Genomic DNA, 16,597 nt, shown 5'->3' with positions numbered 1-16,597 from the left:
TAGTATTAAATAGTATTAGAAGAAGAACAAACAACAGATTTTCCAAATGTTTTCACTTTTCCACATTTAGTTGTCTACAAAATCCTTTATGCTAACTTCTTTTAATTATTAAGGAAGTTGTATGATACTGTCATACTCGTTTTATAGTTGAGAAACTGAGAAATAATATTAGCTATTTAATCTTCCTTCATGTGTGTCAGATTGTTGTTATATAAATGCTTTACATAACAAAATTACAAAGTAGGTAGTGTTATCTTCATTTTACACATGAGGAAACTGACTCTTAGGCAATTTAGGAATTTTCCTAGGGATACCTAGCTAGCAAATGGAAGAGCCAGAATTCAAACCCATTCAGGTCTGACTGCAGAGCTTGAGTGCTTATCTGCTATGTAATACTGTTCTTTCTATAAATACGGTTTTGTTATTATTCTGAATATAAAATAGCTTTTGAAGATTTAAACTTGTTTTCTTGGTGTAAAAAAATCACTTAAAAATAGTTTTGATCACTGTTCTAGATTTTTAAACTTTTTTTCCCTATTTTTGTTGATTTAAGAAACTTTTGCAGCATCCAGAACTGAGTAATAGTCAACTTCTAGCAGATTTTCTCTCCCCCAATGGTGGTGAAACACAGTTCCTTGATAAGATACTACCAGATGTAAATCTTGGTAAGTCAATTTAAAGAATCATGTAAGAGAGTAAACTGAAAAGAATCAGCATTTTTAGATTAATTTAGAAAAGTCGTTTATATAGTGAAGCCAGGAGTTTGATGGGAGGATTGCATGCTTTGTATGTCCTAAAACAATCTGTTTTTATTTTTTATTATGTCTCCCGCTCTTACTGTAAGTCTACTTTTTCGTAAATTGAACTGAAAGAAATTTAAGTGGTACTTGCCAATTTTGACTAATTTTCAGTCGTTGCTAAATGCTTGAGAAAATCTCAAGATATTTGATATTTTATAAGGGAACCTGGATATAAAGAATAAATTTTGGTAAACAGGATTAGAATATATATTCTTAATCTAAAATTCAGAATATACACTATTCAAATAGCCAATTTAAATGTAGCAATTCTTAAGACTTTTTTCTTTTGATTAACTTTTGTATACTTATAGATATCTTTATGTATTCACCATTGTTTAAAATCTTTTGAAAACATTTGTGGAAAATTTCAAATACACACAAAAGTAGAGAAATTTGTGTAATGAATTCCTGAGTTATCAACACTTGTCCATTCCTTCCCCCATCTCCCACCCAAATGGATTAAAGTAAATCCCAAAGGTTGTAGCTGTAAATAGTTAAGAATGCCATAGTTATTGTAAATTTCTGTTAAGTGTAAAATGGTTAATTAAAAATATTATCATTTTACTTTTCACTTGGCTATCTAGTACTTAAAATTACATAGTGAAGTGTTCATGGAAGCAATTATGAGGTATATTATAACGTCATAAAATTAATATTTTATTTTTTATTGCAGGGAAAATTATAAAGTCTGTTCCTGGAAAACTAATGAAAGAGGTGAATAACTGATTTATGTGTATTTTATAACATGATAGTTATAAGCGTGTTTAAATATCAATGAGATTTAATGGGTTGATTTTTAGTGACATTAAAAATCATAATCTTGATTTTCGATTTTCATACCATGATCTCTGTATTACCACAGAAAGGTCAGCATTTGGAACCTTTCATCATGAATTTCATTAATTCTTGTGAATCTCCAAAGCCTAAACCAAGTAAACCAGAACTGACCATTCTCAGCCCTACTTCAGAAAACAACAAGAAGGTACTGCACATTGCCTTACAGAGCCACTAACTTGGAAGTATTTGAGTTGACTTTTCCATTAAAGGGAGAATCCAGTGTTAATGAAATGGATGGGACTTTATATTTCCTTTATATGGAAATCAGTTGTACAGTGTAAGGAGTGTATTATATATTGTTGCTTGGTTCTTTGCTTTAACGGGCTAAATGTTTCTTTAGATAATGTATTTGCAAACTTCTACCATTTCTGTATTAGGGGATTTTTTACAGTGGTTTTCTTAGGTTATAAATCACCAACTTTCAATAATCTAGGAATTACTTGCTATAATATATTTATGTTTGTTTCATGGTATTACTAATTTTAATGGCATATAAAATATTTAATCTATTCATTAAGCAATTATGTTATTGTGTGCCTACTGTTGAGTATTAGGTGTTGGGAATATAGAGATATATTCCCTGTCTGCAAGAAGCTCAGTTTAGTGCCAGAATGGTACCCAGCCTGGGGAGCTGTGTGAGCTCAAAGGGCAACAGTTCTCTCCCCAAAAACACCTTCATTTTTGTTATTACTATAAGAAGTATCTAATATTTTTTTTTACTTCATAGCTTTATTGTTGATAAATGGAAATATAGTTGATTTTTGTGTACTGATTTTTTGTATTCAATAATCTTGGTAGATTTGTATTAAAAATTTTAGTAATATATCTATTAATTCTTTTAGATTTACACACTTACCTGCAAATGATGGCAGGTTTTGTTTCATTTATGGTTAGGACCTGCTATACAAAGGGAATGATTTCAGTGTTTCACCATTAAATACTGTGTAGCTCTTACACTGATATCCTTTATGAGATTAAGGAAGTTTACATCTCTGTTTATGAGTGCACTTATTTTATCCTTGTAGGATTTTGGTATTAAGGTTATATTAACCTTTTTCTATTTGCTGGTAGAGTTATAATTGGAATTATTAGTTCTTTAAGTAATTGATAGAACTTTTTGGCAAAGTCACCTAGGCTTTGAGTTTTGTTTGTAGGAGAGTGTTTTTTACAACCAAATTTAATTTCCTTAATAATTATAATATTCTTCAGGTTTATTGTTTCATGAGTCAGGTTTTGGTAGGTTATATTTTTCAACAAATTTTCCATTTTATCGAAATTTGAAGATCTTTTGGCCTGAAACTGTCAGTAATACTCTTTTCATTTTCTCTGACATTACTAGTTGTGTCCCCTTTTATTCCTGACATTGTTTGTGACTTCTTTTTGTTTTTTGATCAATCTTAACAAAGGTTTTGTCCTTTTTATTTTTTGGCCCTATTGATCTTTTCCGTTAGACTCTTTTTAGCTCTTTAATTTCTGCTATTTGATTGTTATTATTGAGAATAGACTTCTTGCATATTTTGGGGATAAGTAGAGCTGCAATTTAGTTGCATTTCATGATTTTTACAATAAGTAATTCTTCATATCTTGTTTTTTTTTCCACATTGATTAGGTCTTTCTGGGCTTTGACTATTATTTTCCAAATAAACTTTGCTTGAAGCTTAATACTCACCTCTAAATACCCTTTAATTATAGTGATTTATAATTTTTAAATCATGTTAGTTTTAAAATTAGCTATCGTTAATACATTTATACATCTTTATATGTTCATTTGCTCCTTTTGGTGTAAAAAAACAAAGGGGCTCTTTATGGACAATGAATTATCTGTTGTGTCTAAAATGAATATAGACTTTTATGTTTTGGGACATGTTTTTTATTCAATTTTGGGTATATATCTGGAATTTTGGAGGCAGATCTTAACCTATCTGATATTGTTTTGATTGAAAAAAGGTTAAATGCCTTTGCACTGTGTTATTTTAGCCTTAGTGATTATTATGAGCAGCTGTAATAAACTACATATCTTTATTATTCCAACTTTTACTTTAGCTTTTCAATGATCTGTTTAAGAATAATGCAAACCGTGCTGAGAATACAGAAAGAAAGCAAAATCAGAATTATTTTATGGAGATGATGACTGTAGAAGGAATTTATGATTACCTGATGTACGTAGGTAAGATCTACATGGTTATTTTTAAAATCTGTTTTTCATTCATGTATATTTTATCTGGGATGCAAATTAATGCTCTTGTATATTGTGCCGTTTTAACTTTTTCTAAAATTGAAGATACTTCTTTTATAAGAATTCAATATAATTGGTCTTGAATGTATTAAAGTTGCTAGTGTTTACAAATAAAGTATTGACCATTTGTGTTTTTGGTATTGGAAAATGTTAAAATAATATATTTGTCTTAACAATGAAGTATTCCATGTAATCCTTCTCAGGACGGGTGGTTTTCCAAGTTCCTGACTGGCTTCATCATTTCTTAATGGGAACTCGAATCCTCTTTAAAAACACCCTGGAAATGTATACTGACTACTATCTTCATTGTAAACTAGAACAGCTATTTCAGGAGCACCGTTTGGTCTCACTCATAACACTTCTCAGAGGTTTGCATTTTCTTATGTGTTTTTGTTTCATGTTTTTATGTACTCTTAAAGATTTTAATCAGATCTAAAAGAGTTCGTTTAACTTTAATCAGATCTAAAATCTTGTTTGTTTTTGGTTTATTAGTATTTCCACTCTGAGGAAATACTTTGTGTATAACAATAGGTGAAAATTCCAGCAAATATTTCTTTTTCTATTTTTAGATGCTGTATTCTGTGAAAATACTGAACCTCGCTCTCTCCAGGATAAGCAAAAACGAGCAAAACGGACTTTTGAAGAAATGATGAATTACATTCCAGGTATAATATTTAAGAAGTAGTTTAATGTAGGTTAACACTCCTTTGAGGTCACAATGTATAGTAATTATTGAAACTAACTTTTACTGTGAGTTTTTGTTTTAGAAATAGTTATAAGGGACAATTATAATTAACTCGTTAGTTAAATAAAATTTGGTTTTTATGATGTTAGCACTAAGAACTTTAAGACAAGGCTATTTCTATTCACACAAATTGCCAGATTCTTTTAACAATAACTTATAATCAGATTAATCAGTGTCATGTTTGTGGGACAGTTGGAGTCTTGGTGCTATACCATGAGAAGAGCTACACTAATATGTATGACTAAAAGATCAAAATTATTCCAAATTTATTGAGCACCTTCTGTGTGCCAGGCACTATGCAAAGTGCAAGGGATATAAAAAGTGCACTTGGATAGCACGCGTCTAGCAGGAAGAGAGACATACAGACAAAACACGGTAATAGAGGCATGTTCAAGTCAAGAGTGTCTCAAGGGAGGAGTATGACACCTCTCCTGTACAGGAGGTAGGCTTGGACCGTTAGGTAAACAAATGGTAGTCATCTCTTACCGAGAATACTGGGAATACAAGGAAAAAAATGTCAAGGGGTCAAAGCAGAGGGTACTTAGTTTAGGACATTTTGAGTGTGAAGTGCCTCTACATTATTCAGAAGGAAAAGTCTAGTAAGCATTTAGATATCCAGGTTTGAAATTGGAGAAACAAATGTACAGTATGTATAGAGAGATATTGGAATCATGTGTGAGTGGATAATAATGCCAAGGCAGAAAATATAGAGTAAGAATGAAGAGGGCTTAGGACTGTACCTTAGAGAATTCTCATCATTGAACAATTAGTCTCAGAATAGTCCTGCCTGTTCTGTGTGAAGACAATTAAGTTAAATCCCTGGTCTGAATGAAAAGTGAACAAAAGTGATTTTTGAGTAAGTCTTCTGTAGGTAGGTGATGAAATAATTTCATACCTGTTTTATAACAGATAGCATTCATGGTTTTAACAGTCTTAGTTTTAATATTCAGAAACAACATGGAAGGCCAGTGAATATAATAATTTGTTATTTTGCTGAGGCACAAATTTGAATCACATCTACTTTAAGACTTTCGTTTAGGAAGGAGAAATTTAGCTAGTGAGTAAGCTTATTTAGCATGCCTTTCTATTGTCCTTTGCTATTTCTTAGTGAGTACTGAAGGATATGAAAGGACTACTTATTTTTGTTCGTTATGCTTCATGCATGTTAATTGGGAAATTCTGTGTAGTAGTAGTGAATTAGAGGATTCACAAAGATCCAAGCTTAAAAATGTCAAGGATCTACTACGCTTATTGTAAATTGAATTTGGCCTTTGCCTGTTAGGATTAGATTTACCTCACAGAAGCCAACATAAAGTAAGAATTTTCTCTGAATAGCATTAAGAGTTTCATTATGATTGTGGGGAGGGGAAGGGACAAATATTTGAACACATACTTCAGAATGATTTGCTTGTCCTGCTTGGGGGAAAACATTCAGCAGAGATTTTAGTAAGGACTGGTTCTTTTTGGTAACAGGAATGATAACATGACAGCTGTGCAGTCAAACCTGAGTTGGAACTTTTTGGACCCTAGATTAGTGTTTAAGCATTTCCAGAAAAGATTGTTCTGTCAGATGGTTAGTAGTAATTATGCAAAAAAGTACAGAAACAAAGTGGTCATAGTCATTGAGGAAAGTCTGTGTTAAAAATTAAACTTTTATTTCTGATAAGATATTCAAACATTATGAAAATATATAGAGTAAAACGTAGAAGCCATCCTCTTCTCACTGTGCAGAAGTAGCCACGTGCTCCAGTTTGGTGTTAATCCTCCCAGACATTTTTCTATGCATTTTTATACATGTATTTACTAATGTACAGACATAATTTTAGGGTTTTATTTTGTTTATTTTACCTGAATGGAAAAATACAATATGTATTATTTTCCAACTATTTTTTATCACTAAATAGTAGAGGCAGATTTCTTTACTGTAACATTCAGTATGTTTGCAGTATGCTTTGTGCATTGTGAATCTCCAAAAAGAGGATACACAGTACTGCATTTCTCAACTTGACCATAGAACCCTGACAGAAGTTCTGGTTTAGGAAATTCTGATTTACAGTTTTGCATAATATGTTGGAAATAGGGTGGAGATTTTGTTTTATGATCCACTTAATGATGAGTCACTTTATGATATAAAATTGTTTCACATGTGGCTTTCTTGTTTAGATCTGATTGTCAAGTGTATTGGTGAAGAAGCCAAGTATGAAAGCATCAGACTTCTATTTGATGGCTTACAGCAGCCAGTTCTCAACAAGCAGGTAAAATTCATTAAAGCAGGTTGGGTTTATTAGAGTTAGGTAGGTTTGGTGAATGACACAGTAGGGTGTCTGGTGTATTATTAACTGTGAGGTGACACTACTAAATCAAGGCAATATAATTCCAGCATTCAAGTAAGAAAAGTATGTTTTATTTGTGTTACTCTTTTTTGCTGATTACCTTTCTTTCTTTATAACATTGTTTTGATTTAAAATAAACATATTCATTATAGAAAATTTGGAAAAGACAGAAAATTCATGAAATAAAGTAGATTCAAAACTCGACAATTGTATCATTCAGCTTACATAAGATAACAATAGTTAACATTTTTATGTTTAGAGTCTACATAGTCTGTTGAGGTTGTAATACAGTTACAATTTTGTATTCTGTTTATTTCTTTTAAATTTTTGTTACTTATAAAATGTCTAACACAAAATGAATTATGAGGCTTGATAATAATAAAATGTCCACATGTGAACACATGTATCTAACACTAATTTTAAGAACAACATTATTGCTGCTATTGAAGCTACTTTTGTGCTTGTTTTATAGTGTCAGTTCTATTCCCTGCCTTCCCATTTAGAAGTAACCAAAGTCCTGAATTTTGTGTTTATCATTTTTATGGCTTGTTTTGTCTAATGTCTTAAAAAAAATTTTTGTTTTGGTTCTTTAGCTGACTTACGTTTTATTGGACATTGTGATACAAGAACTGTTTCCAGAGCTCAATAAGGTAACTGAAAAACAGCAATTTTATTCTTTGTTTTTAATGGTATGCTGACATTTATTTTAATAGGGACACAAAAACTAAGGAAATCCTTGTGACTGATTCTTTTAAAAAATGAGCAACCTTAACAAATGGCTCTTTCTATTTTCTTTATTTAACATGCTCAAACATAGAGTGGATTTGGGGTCAGGAACTGCCTTGACTTCATCCTTTCCTACTTCCAAGCAGAAAGGGTCATTATACCCCGTAGAATCTTTCCAGAAGAAGGTGTGAGATTAAGTCATGGCACTAGAATGCGCCACACTCTTCAGGCTGTAATCTGTAACACTGAATGCTACCTGTCAGACTTGAGTATTTCTGGAGCAGCTGAGCTTATATGAACTCCAGAGCACAAAATGAATTGGTATTGGAGGACGCTAATATTATTATTATATTGAATTTTGAGGTTTTGAGGTTTGAGCAAAAATTTGTCATTATTTTTTACTGTTTTTATTTTTTCACTACTATTTTTGACTATTTTTTGGTCAGATGAAATAACTACTCTTCATGGTTGTGGTATAGCAATGAAATGTGTTTCATAGAAGATTTCAGGTTTGGACTGTTTACCTATTAATTATAAGCTTTCAAATTATAGTAATACTATATGTATATTGAAACAGGGTGGCAGTTACGGACATTTTATGTTCAAGTACCAGGAAAACTTCAGTTCTCTGTTTGAGATTTTGTAAAATCTGTCACTATACCTTCCCATTTTTCTCATCTCTAAAACATAAATATTACCTGTGGCATATGCCAGCTAATTTTTTTTGGTTTAATGGTTTAATTTGTATATATATATATATATATATATATATATACACATATATATGTATGTATGTATGTGTGTATATATATATATATATACACACACACATATATATAATTTATATGTATATGTCTTAGGTTAGAATTTTAATACTCTGGAACTATGGAACTGTTAGGTAATTCACAAATGAACCCTATTTTATTGTCTTCTATTAAATAGATTTATTTTTACTTTAGGTACAAAAAGAAGTTACCTCTGTGACGTCTTGGATGTAAACATTTGGATTTGGGATAGAATAACCAGTTGAAATTTCTGCTGTGCTAGCTTAGTAGATACGTACTGTTTTTTCTTTTACCTTTGTATATTCTTGTATATATCATGTAATTCAATGTCTGGAATTTTGATTTTTTTTTTGTTTTAATAAAGACTAACATAAACATAATAATGATTAAAAGTGACTGGGTTTCATAGCCTTTCATTTTACACCTGTTATTCAAATTTTATTAGAACATACATCCCTTGTTATTGCCATTTTTTAAAGAGATAATTCATAATCTCCTTAAGACAAACAGGTAAGACCAATAATCTTTGTATTGTATCACCTTGAAAATAATTATGTTTAGTGTGGAAAAACACTAAACAGAGTAGATCTGATTTGCTTTCTTATTTAGAGTTAATGCATTTTAGTAGGTTTATTTTTCCCTTTTTTCTTCATTTTCTACATAGTTAACTGTCTATAAAGAAGACATCCTTTATGAATTTTTGAGAACAAACAGGGACTTCTCCTTCCTCTTGCTGGATGACTGACAGGTTATATATAGCCCTTTTAGGTGTGAAAACTGAGTACTTACAGATATTTGTGATTGTATGGTTGCAACTACATTTCACTGAATGTATATAACCATTTTCCAAATTATGTAAGCAATTTAGTCATGTAGATGTTTGGTTTATGTTGTCAGTTGTCTCTCCAAAAGAAAAATATGGAATTAACTGCATTCCTCAAGGAAAGTTAATTTAAATGATTATTTTTAAAGAATCAATGTTTAGAATTCTACTCACAATTCTTTCTCATTCTATGCTTTTCTCTTTGAAACTAAGTTGTCTTTCAGGATTGAGCATTTTGTGTTTGGTTACTGGTTGTAGTATTCATTCAGAATATATTTATTAAGTTTCAGCCATGTATTAGGTACTAAGTTGGGTATTGTGGGAGCTCTAAATATAATTTGGAAAGCTAAACCATTTAATGATATTATTCACTTATATTTTTCCAAGGTTTAAAAAGATGGTCATTATGTGTTGTAAATTTTTGAAACATTTTTATCAGTAGTTCTATTATATTTTTAATTACTTGAAAATTCTATAACATGTATGAGTTTCTGAGAATCAGTTCTTTAATACCAAGCCTTAAACATTTACTAATTTCTCAGAAACAAGTAGAAGATTAATCAGGCTCTCTTCATATTTAAATCCATGCATTTTGAACATTATTATTTCAAATGTCATGATGAACTGGAAAAATAAAATATTTTACAGCCCCTTTTATGATATCCTCACCTGTTCTTTTATAAATTGTGGTATTCTGTTTATTTAGATGAGAAAAAAGTTGCTTGGGCTGCCATTACAAAATACCATAGACTGGTGGCTTAAATAACAGAAATTTATTTTCACAGTTCTGGAGAAGGGGAAGTCCAAGGTCAGGGTGCCAGTGAGGTAAGTTTTATTCTGAGGCCTCTTCCCTTGGTTCACAGATGCCACCATCTCACTGTGTGCTTACATGACCTCTGTGTGCCAGAATGGGGGAAGAGAAAGAAAAAGATTTCTCTCTTCTTATAAAGCCACCAATCCTATTGGATTAGGGCCCCACCCTTATGACCTCATTTAACTTTACTTTCTAAAGGCCCCATCTCTAGATAAAGCAATGTTGGGGTTTGAGGTTTTTTTTTTTTTTTTTTAATTTATTTTTAATTTATTGGGGTGACAATTGTTAGTAAAATTACATAGATTTCAGGTGTGCAATTCTGTATCACATCATCCATAAATCACATTGTGTGTTCACCACCCAGGTTTTAACATAAGAATTTTAGGAGGACACAGTTCAATCCATAGCAGTTGGTGAGTTCTATTTAAAGAAAATGCGATGTACAAAAATCTACACATATAAAATTAATCATTCACATTATAAAGGGAAAGGAACTAGATGCCAGGCATTTCATATACATTATCACATTTCATCATCCATCACAATAACAGTGAGATGGTATTATTCCTGTTTTATTGGAAAGGATATTGAAGCCAGAGAGAGTGTTGAAGTTAGAATTAAAACTTAGATCTGTCTCTCTAGTCTTCATGTTCTTGTCAATATTGCCCCATGAAAAGAGCTTTTATTTCCAAAAGTAGTCACACTCTGAACATACATAAAAAGTATGTTCCCCTAGTGTATTTCAAATATTTTCCTTTGCACATTCCTTTCTGTCCATCTTTATGTGTGTCGTCTACTGCATGTACGTCACATTTTGAAATGTGTTTATGGAAACAACTATCAGTGTTTCCGCTTGGGGGATAAAATGAAATTAAAGAGATAAGGCACTTTGAAATTTATAAAGGACAGTCTGAGATTGTTTGTAAGTATAATCATTTAGTTATAGATATCAGAAAATGTTGAGAAATGGTTGAAAGCAAGCACTTAAATTATCATTTACTAAGAACCAATAGATTTTACAATAGAAATATAAAAGTCTGTTTTGCAGACTTCTTAACAGATTGTATAATGATAGATGTTTCCCCGAAAATAAGAACTATCCGGACAATCAGCTCTAATGCGTCTTTTGGAGGAAAAGTTAGTATAAGACCCGGTCTTATATAACATACTATAAGACCGGGTCTTATATTAATTTTTGCTCCAAAAGATGCACTGGAGCTGATTGTCCAGATAGGTCTTATTTTCGAGGAAACACGGTACAAGCTGAAATTTCACATATAGTCAGCATTAGACTAAAAATGAGTGAATGAGGGAGCAAACGAGTAAGTCTTGCTGGTGCAGTATACTGTACCTCCGTTTCAGAGTATGCTCTGTGTTACATATCCAGTCATCTCTTCAACAGTGCTAGAAACACAGAGGAGACACATTTAACCTGAGGCCTACAGGCCCCTAGAAGATTGTTAAATGCAGTGAAAAGTAGTTTTCATTTCACTATTTTTTGTTAATTTGATATTTATGATTTTTTTCTATCAAACTATATTAAAATATTATTTCATGCCAGGTAATGGATGTGGCTGTATTCCAATAAAACCTTATTTATATAAAGCAGTGGCAGGCAGGATTTGATTCTCAGGTTATAGTTTGCTAATCTCTGATGTAGAACAAAAGCGAGGGAAGGGATGCTGTTAGAAAAATTCCTTCCTATTAGGGAGCAGGAGAAGGAGGCTACAAAATGTAATCTTTGGAGAAAGGCAGCTATCCTTGTGGAAGACTTAATTGGCCTTTTGGTTTTAGAAGGGTTAGAAGAAGAATCAAACTGCTTTGCTTAATGAAAAGAGTTTTTTTTTAGGTAGAGAAATTACTTTCTTGATTATTTTCTCTGGAGGAGGTAATGTCGGAGGAAAGGACTGTGGCTTTCAGACTGAGTGACGAGGGTGGCAGAGAGGTACAGGAGAAGGAATTATGAATAGTTGATTCAATTTATTCAACAAGTGTGTATTGAGCACTCACTGTGTGACAGTCAGATGCTAGGGATGTAGTTGTGCATTTATAAGCCAACATTCAAACTGAGGGAGACAGACAATAACATAAGTAAGGAAATACTGTTAGAAAGTAATAAGTGCTCAGAAGAAAAGTAAACTGAGACAGGAAACAGAGTAGTAGGGATGGAGGGTTACAGTTTTAAATAGTGTGGTTTGGGACACTGAAGAAAAGATCTAAAGGAGATGAGAAATCAATCCATGCAGATATTTGAGGGTCCATGTTCCAAGTAGAGAAATAGCAAGTGCAGGGGTTGAATGGGAGTCTGCCTGTTTTGTAGGAAGAATAACACAAGGAGATTGATGGTGCCACATGTGGTGAGTGAGGGGAGGTAATGTCAGAGAAGTAGTGGGAAACCAGATCTCAGAGGGCAACTGTCACTTTTAAAAGTGACAACTATTGCTTTTACTTAGAGTGTAATGGAAAGATTTTGAGCAGGTGAGCAACATGCTCTTGCTTTTATTATAATAGAATCACAGTGGTTGCTGTATTGAAAATAGACTAAAATGGAGCAAAAGTGGAGACAAGGAATTCATTTAGGTGTCTGTTGAAGTAATTCAGGTGCAATGGCAGTGAGTTGAATCAGGGTAGTACTTGTGGAGTTGTTGAGAAGTTGCAGTCTTTTTTTAGGCTACAGGATTTACCAATGGATAGCTTGTGAGTTTGAGTAAAAGGGAGCAACCAAGGATGACCCCAAGGTTCGACCTGAAGGGTCTATTAAATGAAATGAGGGAAATGGTGAGTGGCACACGTTTTGCGAAGAGATCAGGAATTCATTTTTGGGAGTGTCAAGTTTGAATGCTTATAAGTCATCCCAACTAGGGATGATAAGTAGGGAATTGTGTTTATGAGTCTGGAGCCCAGGGGAGAGATCCAGGCTGGAGATATAAATTTGGGAATCACCAGCATCCAGATGTAAAGTAATGAAACTGGATGAGACCATCAAGAGATGAAGTATAAATAGAAAAGCAAAGCAGTCTAAGTGCTGTACCCTGGGGCTCTCCATTGCTTCACGGTAAGGGAGCTGAGGAGGAACCCCGAAAGGGACTTCATGTGATGGGCGTGGCCAGTGCTTTTTAGGAGCATTGATATCTCAGATTGAGTTATAAGTTTTCTTTTTCATCGTGACTTCCTCCAATTATTCCCACTTAGTAAAGCTTTCTTTTAACACTACAGCTTTATGCTAGCTGCTTTGGGGAGCGAAGGCAGTACCATATCCATCTTTTGGGACAATCCAAATGGAGAAAACTGGTATAGCATGGAGAGTTGATAGTGAGGCTACCTGAAGAAATTGTGGCGAAGCCTGGAGCAGCTTAGAGCAATGTGCAAGAAACCGGGACACGTAAGCCATTCCCAGGAACTCTCACAAATAGGGAAGGATTGCCAAGTTATTTTCTTGGGTGACTTTGAATTTTTAAAAAGTGAGTCAAAAGTCTGAAAAGAATGGGTAACATCGAAATTTCTTTATAAGGAAATGTGTTTTAGATAATTTTCTAAAGTTGTTAAATCCGTATTAGTAGTACTAGAATGAAAACCGCATAATTTTACCTGAGGGATTTTACATATGTTACTTAATGTCTGGACTATTCTATTTAACTGCCTCCCCCCTCATCTCCACACACGCATATGCTCAAGGAAACTTTTTGACATTTTCTCCTTGTCTGGGCTGGTTTAAGCTCTTTATTGTAAGTGACAGAACTCAATTTTGCTTTACAAAAAAGCCAAGAGAAGTTAACGTATTTGTTCATGTAAGCCAACCATGGAAAGGCATTAATGGAGTTGTGCTCAGTATGACTTACCTGGCACTTGAATAGTATTAGGACTCTCTGTGTCCATTTTTTGTCTCAGCTTCTGTCTTGTTTGCTGTCATTCTTGCAGATGGCTTCATGTGGGGGAAGATAGTTACAAGCAGCTGTGGAATCACAGGATGATGCAGAGTGGTAAAAACAGGAGCTTGTCTCTACGTGTATAAAAGCTTGTGGCAGGATTCTTACTGTCTTGGCGTAGGTCACATGCCTATCCTTCGGCCAATACCAGACCAAAAAGATCAGACGTCATAGTTGTGAGGCCTCGGTCACGTGCTGCCACCTAGGGCTAGGAGATTGGTTCTGTAATGAGCAGTCCAACCAGAACTACCGAGGATAGGAGAGGTAGCGTCTCCCAGAGAGTGCAGGCTTTTTCCAGGAGTTTTTTAGATGTTAACTTTTTCTGTCTCTTCCACTCAGCGGTGAACAGTCTATAACTGCAGGGATGTGCCTTATTCATCCCTGTATCACCTATGTGTAGCCCAGCACCACCTGGCACTTAGAAGGTGATCAGTCCAAAGAGACTTGTTTGTGGGGGTGGTGAGGTGAGTTGAGGTGGCATGTGCACGAAGGGTGTTAAGAGGCAGGGATGTGGCCTGTGATCTAGGTCCCTCACTTTCTGTTGCCAGAATGAAAGAAGTGTTGAAGACCAGGCTCATACCTCTGTCCATGATCCGAACCAGTGCTGCAGGTAAGAAGATCATGTCAGCTAACCTTGGGACACTGGTGACTCAGGCTGAAACTCCCAGACTTTCAAATCAGATGAATAGATGTTTTAAGAGAAGGAGGAAGTAGAGAAGGATGTTGGAAAGAAAGGGGAGGGGCTATTGTATAATAACAGGGTAACTGCTGAGAAGTTACAAGAGAGCACAAAGATAGATGTTGATGTGGTGTGTTTTTTTTCAAATAACCACAAAAATAAGAAAATTTATACTGAATGTGGCCAAAATACTGAATAATTATAAGAAGTTAAGTACATAATAGATGTAGCTGAGTGGACACTGACGGCTACAAATAATTTTAGGGTGGCAGGTTGGCTGAGCACCAAAAGATAGAGAATGGCCTATAGCAAATAGCATTGCAGTCTGTTGAATTGCACCACATGCTCAAAGTTACTGTTTTAGTTTTCTGTGTTGATGAAAAGTTTTAAGATAGTCATGTGGTCTTATAATAAATAGATTAACGATCTTTTATAAATGGTGCGAATTTGTGCTGATTTTACAATTCACTAGTATTTCTAATTGTTATGTATTCTTCTCCCACTGTTAGGTACCTCTGCCGTTAAGCTTATGGCTGGTATCTAGTGGAGATTAGCAGTTGTCTCGGTTCTGGTATTGAGTGCACTGGTGTCCCTTGATTAATTTTGAAGGGGATGAGTAGTAATTTATTACACTGAATAGAATCTAAGTACTGCAGTTTCTGTGTGATTTATTTTTCTCATTATATTTCAAGTGTGAATGATATTGGCTTCCATGTTAGCCTTGTAATGCTACTCTCATTCACTTCCATTGCTGTGGGCTTTCCTGAATGAGATAGGGACGGCTAGAGTTAAGCCGTGATCAGACATTCAAGGAGCCAGCCGCCTACTTAATCTGTGGTGTAGTTCTAGGGAACAGTCATTACTGAGGTTACATTGCTAGTTTGTTCATTATGATTTACACTACAGTAGTGTCTAAGATCTCTGGTTTTATAGTTTCATTTTTTCTTTTCCCTTTTACCCAAAGGTAGATATTCAGTAAGGAATAAAGCAAGGCAACAGGAAGAGAACTTGAGTAGAGTAATAATACATCTGTGCTGTAGATAGCAGGAAAAATGCTATAAGCGTTTCTTGGTTATGGCAAAAAGTTAGGATCACAAAATTAGTTTTACTCCATGATAAGTTAGTGAAATTTTCCCAAACACTATTTGTATTGATGTTAACATATAAAGTTAATATATTGTGATTTTACCAGTAAAATAAAACTTATGTTTGTTCTTTAAATAGATTTCCTTACTTCATCTGTAGACTATAGCGCTGGAAAAACAATCAACATCAAATTGAAAACTTCAAGCTCAATTAGAAATTTGATTAGCCGTATTTATTTTTCTTTATAACGTAATAACATATCTTAGGGGATGATTACATTACTAATCCACTTACAAATTATTTAATGATTGTCTTACCAAAGATAGGTTGTAATGTTTACTTTTATGGTGTTTTTGGATATCATACATATAGATATCTGGATAAACATCTGGATATCATACACGTGAATGAACATTGTTGGAGAGAGAGTAAAGAGCTCAGTATAGTTTTCAAGACAGACTTAGAAGGTAGTGTTTTTGTTTTTAACATATTTCATATATATTCGTTGTACTGGAAAATTTTCAGAGTGTTCATAGGGGTCATTTCTCATTTTTGATTGTCCAGAATTGGATCATCTTTATCCGGAGGAATTCCAAGGTAATTGGGAGAGAAGGCATTGATTTTCACTGTGGAAGCCAACAGGGTGGAGTTAAATCCTCACTCAGCTGTTCATCTTTATGAAAAGCAATTTGGGCTCAGTGCGTTAGATGCTCCCTTCTGAATGAAGGCGGTAGGGCAGGCAAGGCCCTTGTGGATGTAGCTGCAGTGGAGGGGAACCCAGCAGCACTGGGTGGTGTATTGAGACTG

At 33.8% G+C, this 16,597-nt stretch overlaps 1 protein-coding gene across 4 annotated transcripts in view; it reads left to right on the top strand.

Annotated features, from left to right (window-relative positions):
• The window catches only part of SNX14 (sorting nexin 14), a 70,399-nt gene extending 60,466 nt beyond the window's left edge, over nucleotides 1-9,933 (top strand). For 2 of the 4 annotated variants that reach the window (XM_033101031.1, XM_033101014.1), the window contains 9 exons: nucleotides 554-665; nucleotides 1,474-1,514; nucleotides 1,663-1,782; nucleotides 3,681-3,804; nucleotides 4,077-4,241; nucleotides 4,443-4,538; nucleotides 6,782-6,873; nucleotides 7,545-7,601; nucleotides 8,637-9,933. In XM_033101031.1, coding sequence (XP_032956922.1) covers nucleotides 554-665; nucleotides 1,474-1,514; nucleotides 1,663-1,782; nucleotides 3,681-3,804; nucleotides 4,077-4,241; nucleotides 4,443-4,538; nucleotides 6,782-6,873; nucleotides 7,545-7,601; nucleotides 8,637-8,675 — 846 coding nt within the window. In that variant the 3' untranslated portion in view covers nucleotides 8,676-9,933. The remainder of the gene's footprint in view (nucleotides 1-553; nucleotides 666-1,473; nucleotides 1,515-1,662; nucleotides 1,783-3,680; nucleotides 3,805-4,076; nucleotides 4,242-4,442; nucleotides 4,539-6,781; nucleotides 6,874-7,544; nucleotides 7,602-8,636) is intronic. The other 2 variants (XM_033101023.1, XM_033101006.1) reach the window with 1 other exon arrangement.
• Nucleotides 9,934-16,597: the final 6,664 nt, after the last annotated feature.

This window comes from Rhinolophus ferrumequinum, chromosome 3 (assembly GCF_004115265.2).
Source record: "Rhinolophus ferrumequinum isolate MPI-CBG mRhiFer1 chromosome 3, mRhiFer1_v1.p, whole genome shotgun sequence".
Classification (NCBI taxonomy): Eukaryota; Metazoa; Chordata; class Mammalia; order Chiroptera; family Rhinolophidae; genus Rhinolophus; species Rhinolophus ferrumequinum.
Note: the sequence above shows the minus strand (reverse complement) of the source record. Positions and strands in the feature narration are given on the sequence as shown.